Source organism: Microtus ochrogaster, chromosome 2 (assembly GCF_000317375.1).
Source record: "Microtus ochrogaster isolate Prairie Vole_2 chromosome 2, MicOch1.0, whole genome shotgun sequence".
Taxonomy (NCBI): Eukaryota; Metazoa; Chordata; class Mammalia; order Rodentia; family Cricetidae; genus Microtus; species Microtus ochrogaster.
This window is the reverse complement of record NC_022010.1, coordinates 98,164,954-98,173,336: the sequence shown is the minus strand read 5'-3', so window position 1 is coordinate 98,173,336 and position 8,383 is coordinate 98,164,954. Positions and strand designations below refer to the sequence as shown.

General features: G+C 46.5%; 1 protein-coding gene across 1 annotated transcript in view; it reads left to right on the top strand.

The window, feature by feature from the left end:
* The window catches only part of Urb1 (URB1 ribosome biogenesis homolog), a 63,944-nt gene that overhangs the window by 40,183 nt on the left and 15,378 nt on the right, over positions 1-8,383 (top strand). Inside the window, exons 24-30 of the mRNA XM_005345346.3 lie at positions 163-349; positions 2,870-2,928; positions 5,585-5,778; positions 6,688-6,798; positions 6,885-6,948; positions 7,752-7,923; positions 8,200-8,308. Coding sequence (XP_005345403.2) covers positions 163-349; positions 2,870-2,928; positions 5,585-5,778; positions 6,688-6,798; positions 6,885-6,948; positions 7,752-7,923; positions 8,200-8,308 — 896 coding nt within the window. The remainder of the gene's footprint in view (positions 1-162; positions 350-2,869; positions 2,929-5,584; positions 5,779-6,687; positions 6,799-6,884; positions 6,949-7,751; positions 7,924-8,199; positions 8,309-8,383) is intronic.

Sequence of the window (8,383 nt, the reverse complement as noted above, 5' to 3'; positions counted from 1 at the left end):
CACACACACACACACACACACACAGTCTCTGGAGAGACTGTCCTTTGTCTGGTGTGCTGATCCCACTGTCAGTGTGATGTTAGTAAGAGTGGGCAGTGTGGGCCTCTGTGCCATACAGACAGCCTTAGAGATGTAACCCTGCCACTTGGTCTCCTGCTGCAGTTGGATCGTGGCCGACTCTGTCTCAGCAGCCTTGGCAGAGTCAGCAGAAGAGCTGAGTGCCTGGAGGAAGACTCTTCTGGGGTCCTGTGTGCAGTGGCTGACTATGTCCTTCAGTGCCAGGGAGCCAGGGGATGAAAACACCCAGAAACAAGAGAAGCCGATGCTGCTCCGATTAAGCGAGTTGTTGGTAAGTGCCTCTCCTTAGAGATCCTGGTTATGTGCTGAGGTGACATGTAGCCAGGCTTCAAAGGAGCATCTCCAGCTGTGTGTTATGACTGAGACCTCAGAGGAAATGAGGGAGCAGTGTCTAGGGGCACAGTGGGGGGAGGGCACTGATTTGTAAGCCATCTTTATCGGGAGTGGATGTTGGATTTTACCAGATTTTTTTTTTTCATCTACTGAGACTGTTTTTGATTAGTCTGTTAATGGGGTGAATTTTATTAGTTAATGCTAAACCAGCCTTGTATTCCTAGGATAAAGTACTTGGTCATAGTGGAATAGCCTTGTTCTGTGTTGTTGAATTTGATTTGTTAATAAATTCCACTAGGAATTTTTGTTCCTGTGTGTATAAGGAATAGTCGTGTTTAATGTATCTTTTTTGTGAGGCCTCTGTTGGGTGAGGCAGGTCTCACAGGATGAGTTGGGGAAAGTTTCCCTGGGTTTAAAATTCAAGCTGACAATTATTTTTTCTTAACTATTTTACTTAGTTTTCCGTAAGAAATCTATCATTCTTACTTTGATTCATCAATACATGACACCTTTTTTTCCCTATGGCTGATTTAGGGATTTTTGGGAATGTGGGCTGAGCAGTTTGCTTTCCATCCCTAGTTTCTTTTTTTTTTTTAATATTTATTTATTTATTATGTATACAATATTCTGTCTGTGTGTATGCTTGCAGGCCAGAAGGGGGCACCAGACCTCTTTACAGATGGTTGTGAGCCACCATGTGGTTGCTGGGAATTGAACTCAAGACCTTTGGAAGAGCAGGCAGTGCTCTTAACCTCTGAGCCATCTCTCCAGCCCCCCATCCCTAGTTTCTTAAGCACTGGGTTCAGGAAGTGCTCTCTGCAGCTTAGTGATTGTTATAAACTTGAAAGATGGTCTGTACTGATTCCCTTCTGTTTAAGTTGCCCTTTTAAAATGGGATGTTTTGTATGGAAACAGTACCCTAGAAGTTAGTGGTCGCCCCAGAGGTATGGCATAGAGCTTCCATGTGTGCCCCATAACTCAATCATGTAAAGCCCCAATGGACAAGGGTTCCCGTGGTTACCAGTCTAACTGCTTGATGGTTTTATTTGTAGGTTCATTATGAATCACAAAGTAATATATATATGTGTGTGTGTGTATACACACATATAAAGAAATTCCAAAAGCTGTACTTTCAGATTTAATTTGTTATGTTACTGGTTTGTAAATTTAAAGTAACAGGAACCCAAACATGACATAATTTCAACATGAACCCTTCAGTGTCTCTTCTCCTGGTTAAATAATACTTTATAGATATTCCATGTACGATGTCTAACATCCTCTCCTCCAATCCCATGAAAATTTAAATTTACTAGGTTTTGTGATCATAACGCTAACAAACATAGCATCTACAGAAATCAGCAGTTCAGAGCTGGGGTGGCTGAGAGGTAGAGTACGGGCCTAGCTCTGTAGGTCCCTGCTCTCCACTCACAGTGCCCTGCCACCAGCACCAGGAAAAGCCAGAAAACTACAGGAGGGTGTTGCACCGTGTCAGGTGGATGATCCTCAGGGTGCTCTATCTCTGCATGTGTGTAGTTGAGATAAAACTGAATCCGGAGTGTCAGAAGCTCCCTGCAGCCATGTTTAGAGGTTTTGTCTTCAGATTATCCTACATCCTGTCAAACTCAGCACTGAGCATCACAGCCCTCTGTATGTTTGGTCGGTTATATCCAGGTGAATTCCTGAAAGAGCAATTGCTGGGGCATAGAGAGCAGGATTTAAGAATGTGATGAGTCAGAGAAGTCCTCAGTGGACGGTCCAGTGCCCTGGGAGTCCTTCTCGGTCTTTGTCACTGAGGACTCCAGGTGGGTAGGGTGAGCGTGTCCTCTGAGATGCAAATCCACTAGTACTGCCTGACAAGGCAGGCGTGGAAACATAACAGGACCGCTTGGGAAATGTTGCTTTGCATGTTTGGTGTGTTAGTAAAATGTTAGTGCTGTTTTTCAAATAATGAAACAAGGGTTTGTAGCTCAGTGGGTAGAGCTCTTGCTCAGCATGTACAAAGCCCTGGGTTTCATCACCAGCATGGAATAAGCAGCATGGTCGCTCACAGCTCTAACCCTAGCACTCAGGAAGCAGGGGCAGGATGAGTCGAAGTTCAAGCTCATCCCCAGTTAGTTCAAGGCTGTCCTGTCTCAAACAGAGCCCCATAATGGTTTGGATACTTTGCTTCTATTTGCTGTTAAACCCAAAATCTGCATGTTGGTCTTCGTTGTAAGATCCGATTAGTGTCAGCAGGAATGGCAGTAGGTGGCTGGAGCAGCTGCAGGGCAGGCTGACAGTAGGAAGGATAGCAGCAGGGCTTTTCGTAGCCCTGATTCAGGTTATGGAGAAGAACCAGAGCTCATTCACTGCCCCCTGAAGACTGCACTCTGGAGCCCTCAGTGTTTCCAGCTCACTGACATGTTTCATGTCCATTTTTGTTTCCTTTTTTTTTTTTTTTTTTTTTTTTTTTTTGTAGCACGCACTTAAAGAAATTGAACCTGGTGACTGGCAGCAGTTTGTGAAGTCAGGACTCAAGTAAGTTGATTTGATTTTCCTGGTGCTGTTTAGAAAGATGTGGGTGTTCCAACCATGCAGGTCGCTTTAGCTTGTCATTAAAGTACATGTCACAGCATAGCTGTTGCCTTGTCTGTAGAGAAGAAAAACATCTTTAAAACATAGAAGTGGAAATGGCGTGATAGTGCATGTCTGTAATGTGGCACTTGGGGGGAATGTCGAAATCATCCTCACTCAGCTACGTAGCAGCAGGCTCAAGGCCAGCCTGGGCTGCATGAAACTATCTCAAGTAAACAAAACAGGCTGGCAAGATGACAATCAGAGTTTGATTCTGGCCCAGGACCCAGTTGTTCTGACCTCCATATGCATGCTCTGACATGTGCGCATGTGCACACACACACAGTAAGTAAAAATGAAATTGAAAAAGCTTGAAATGTAGAGATAAAAGCTATACTCAAACATGATGAATGTTACAGTTTTCTCTATTATTCCTAAAGAATTCTCGTCTCCTCTCTGCCCAGCCACACGCTTGTCATCCTCTGCTTATTTTGTGGTTTTGTTTGCTTGTTTTTGTGAATTTGATTGATTGTTTTCTCAAATTGGGAATTGAACCTCGGACCTTACAAGTGCTAGACCAGTGTTTTATAGCACTGCACTGTAGCCACCAGTCCCTTTATGAACAGTGTGTGTTCTGTTCCACGGCGCAGTGTATTTTTGCACATGTTTGATATTTTAAACATTCATATCATTCTTTGCCTTTGTTTTTCTTTTTACTCAGATGTTTCTAGTTTAATACAGATACAAAAGTCATCCATTTTTACTATATAGAATTCCATCTTTATTATTTAGCAGTTTTCTGCTGGTAGATATGAAGCTGTTCCCTGAGCCCTCCCTACCTGTATGGGCCCTGCAATGACTCCCATGTCAGTGTGTGCATATTGATACCCATTTTACATTAGTGCTGAATGTTAGTCTCAGCACACTTTGAGTGTCACTAGAAGAGCAGAGTCGAGAGACTTTGTGTTCCCAGTAGCTCACGTTTGCTATGGTTAGACTGCTTAGTTTGGTGCTCAGAGAACCATGAAGTGATGTATGACACCTGTAGTCTTCATTTCATGATCACTTGTGATGTTCAGCATCCAGAGAAAATGTCACGCAGAAGAAAGAAGGATGGTTCCAGGTTAAATACTGCCATCGTCATTGTTTCTAATGTTTTTAAAGATTTACATATGTATGTATGTATGTATGTATGTATGTATGTATGTATGTATGTATGTATATATGTATATGAGTGCTCTGTCTGCTTGCCAGAAGGCATTGGATCTCATTGTAGATGGTTGGGAGCCATCATGTGGGTGCTGGGAATTGAGTCCAGGTCCTCTGGAAGAGTAGCCAGTGCTCTTAACCACTGAACCATCTCTCCATCCCCCTCCCTCCCTCTCTCCCTCCCTCCCTCCCTCTCTCTTTCTCTATCTCTCTCTCCTTCCTTCCTTCCTTCCTTCCTTCCTTCCTTCCTTCCTTCCTTCCTTCCTTCCTTCCTTCCTTCCTTCCTTCCTTTTTTCTTTTTTGGCCTTTTGAGGTAGAATCTTACCCTGTAGCCCCAGCCTCTCCCACTCTGACCCTCTTCCCAAGTGCTGGGATTACGGGTGTGTACCATCATACCTCTTCTGTTTCAAAGCTTCCTCGTGTGTCCAGGGGACCTGATGCAGCCCCTGTTCAGCCTCACTGTCCCTTGATTGATGTGGGACTTTCCTCTGTGTGCTGTGAATACCATTGGTTCATAAAAACGCTGCTTTGGGCCTGTTACAGTGCAGAATGGGGCAAGGTGGGAATTCTAAGCAGATAGAGAAGGAGAGAGTAGCAGCCTCCACAGGAGACAGACACTGAACACCCAACAGAACTTTACCTGTAGGCACAACCACATGACGATACATAGATTAATAAAAATGGGTTAATTGAAAATATAAAAGTTAGCCAAAAATATGCCTAAGCTAATGGGCCAAGCGGTGTTTTAGTAATATAGTTTCTGTGTGATTATTTCAGGTCTGGGCAGCCAAAAAAACAGCCTCGACTGCACTTGATGCAGCTCAGAACTTTGTATTTTCTTTAGAAAAGTATAGGAACATCCTAATGCTCCGTGGAGAGAGCTACAAGGATTTATCATAGATTCTCGCTCTAGTGGGTTTTGAAGGGATTTAAGACATAGCTCAGTGTAGCTCAAATGGCTGAAGGACCAAGGCAGATGGACCTGTTAGGATCCACGCAGAGTCCTGTGGTCATACTCAGCTCTTCTGCCTGCTGACTATCTAAATGGAAAGTTCTTTTTGATGTATGTGTCACAGAAAACTCAGGTACATGCCACATAGGATGGTTTGCTCAAAGATGACTGCGTGGTGGTGATCTCACATGAGGTTGTGTAGCTAGGGATGTAGCTGTCTTGGTCTCTGTCTGCCCATCCTGTGGTGTCTCCTCGTGGTGTAGGGTAGTGACCCCCAGCAGGGTGGACAGATAGGACTGTGATTAAGCAAGGATGAGGCCATGGCACTGGCAGCCCAGTGATGAATGCAGACTCTGTAAAATTCTCAGCTCTGTACTTTCGGAATTCTAAGAACAAATTTTGTTTCTTAAACAATAAACTTTCCTTCATGACACTCTTTTCCTTTGGCTTATCTCCCAGATTTCGGTACCAGGACCTCACCTTTTTGAAGACTCTGCTTGATGCCACAAAGCTCCTGTATAGTCCAGAAAGCTCTGTGCACACAAAGCTTGTCCAGCTTCCGGTGGTCCACATGATGCTCACCCAGCATTCTCTGTTTTTGCCAACCATGCTGACATCTGGAGAAGAGGAAAATCTGGACAGTCAAGTAAAAGGTGAGCCCACACTCTGCCTCCCAGCTCCGTGGCAGCTGTCGGATTCCAGTTTCTTCCAGCTAGCCGTGCACCATTTGTTTTCAGAGTGTAGTAATGGGGTCTCTGTGTCTGTCAACTCCAGGGTTGCCACCTGTCCTGAAGGCTTTGTATGGTGTATGGAGGGTTCTGTGGGAGGTCATGTGGCCTGTCGTGAGCTGCTGTTAAAAGCCTGGCAATTAGGAGAGGTTGACAGGGATGGGGAAAACAAGTGTGGACTGGACATTTGTCCTGCGAGGACTGGATCAACCTCGTGAATCTTTTAGGGAATACTGATTGAAAGCGGGAAGGGTTTCAACTTCCCTGGTGGTAGTGCACTGCTGTCTTTTCCAGCCAGGCTTACACTCTGTGTCCAACTCAGTCGGCATGGACTCGTGCTTGTGAGTCCTGAGTGCAGTGTAGACTGTGAGGCTGCATGTCCCCGCCCACTCAAGGCAGTGCCCTGTAGAGACAAAGCCATCACCCCAGGGTCTGAGTGTCATAAAGAGTTGGTTAAAGACAGAAAACGGTTAGATGCCAATTATTGGTACAGTAGTTAAAAAGTAAAATGGGCTCCACACCACGTGCAGGCAGGAGTATAAATTCTGGAGGTTGTGATAGCATAACCAGGGAGTATGCGTAGATCTTAAAATCGTAGGTTTTTAAAAATTTGGTGGAAAGGGATGGGTAGATCCTGAGCCTATAGGGAGATGGTGATTCTGAAGATGTGTTATCATAGGAACGCGTGTGATCCTGGCGAGGAGGCTGATGGATGCCTAAAGTCCAGCCTACTCAGAAAGGATAGTACCAGCTTCCAGAACCACTGCAGTGCCCCCTCCTCTGTGTCCTGAGAGTGTGTCTCCTTGGTACTATGTCCTGTGTTGTTTCTTCCAGAAACCCTGGTGGACCTGATGTCCACAGTGGCGAGGATATGCCCTTCTGTCTGTGAGAGCAGCCACTTTGCCGTGCTACTTGGGACCTACAGTGCCACACTCAGTGTCGTGGGTGAGGAGGACTGATGACCAGGCTATGTGGGCAGGGCTGGTGGGGTATACCCTCTCCTGTATTTGAGGGGTTCATTTGTCTTCTAGACCAGAAGATTTTACTTCTCCTTCGGACATATGAGCAGAACAACCTCAGTCTCATCAGCTTCAGGTGAGTGTTGGCTTCATGGGTGGTCATGAACAGAAGAACAGTGGGACATTAGGCCCAGTGATGAAGCCCCCTCTTCAGGGAGCTCTAGATTTGGGCCTTCTCATTCCTTTCTGTTGTTGTTTTAAACTATTATTAATATATTTGTATTCCTTATTTTGTATAAATGTAGTCATATGTTTAGCATGTTCATGCCACAGTGCACACTTGGAGGTCTAGAACATCCCAGACCCACACCATAGTAGCTGCCCTGTCTCTTAGGCATCTGTGGGCAGCTGCAGGGGATACCGGGCTGCACAGAGTGGGTTCTCCAGGCAGGACTGACCAAAGACTTGTGCAGCAGTCCTGTGGACAGTCTGAGGTCAGGGTCCTATAGCTGTTTAGCCTGGCTTGGAGCCACACCCCGTCATGTAGAGTCCCTGCTCTGCTACTCGTCCGTTGGCAAGTGAGTGGCCATGCAGCTTCCCCAGTCCTTTCAGACTTATTCCCCCCACTGCACAGGAGGTGGCAATGTAAGCTAAGGGATCATTGCACAGAATAAGTGAATCAATGTACACAAAGGGTCAGAGTCAAGCCAGGTACCCCAAGAGTAGTGTGTGGGTGCTGACTTCTGCTGCCATCACCAGCTGCCCCTGCACCCCCAGCAGCCCCATCACCATCATGCCTTTTTCAGAAGCTGTTGAGGATGAAGTGATAGAGCATGTGTGCTTACCCAGAGTGGCACTTGGCTTGAGCTAGGATCTTGATGTTGGGGTTGTTGTTCCTGGTGGGTCCTGTGACCAGTCTGCACTCCTCTCTGGCTCTAGGGTTCTTCTGTGGGGCCCAGCAGCTGTGGAGCATCACAAGACTTGCCGAAGCCTAGGCAAGTCACTGTGGCAGCAGCCAAGTGTCGGGGACATCCTCCGCCTCCTGGACCCTGACCAGATGATGCAGACCATCCTGCACTTCCCACAGTACCGGAGGCTGCTGCCCACTGAGGTGTGGTCTGCTCTTCTCCCCTCCCCCTTGCCCCTCCAACTTTGTACAGAGGTACAGACTGTGCCCCCATGTCCATACTGAAACTGGGTCCCACTGGTCCCACTGTTTTATTTATTACCCCTCCCCCACAAGCTTATCTTGAAACAAGTCTCAACAATAACATTACCATGTGAAAACTTTGCTTTTTATAGAACTTCTTAGGCTTATGTGCTCTGATAGTGGGGTCAGCATTCAAATGATCAGGGTCCATGATCATGTTGGCTTGGGCTGTTTCAGGACACAGGGGAGCCGCTGGTGTTTAAGGATAACACTGCGCGAGTGGACCTTGACCGCCTCTATGACCCCTGCTTTCTTCTCCATCTCTTTGGGGAACTGACCAGGCCAGGTGAGTGTGCCCGCCTCCTGCGGCCAGGCCAGGTGAGTGTGCCGGCCTCCTGCGGCCAGGCCAGGTGAGTGTGCC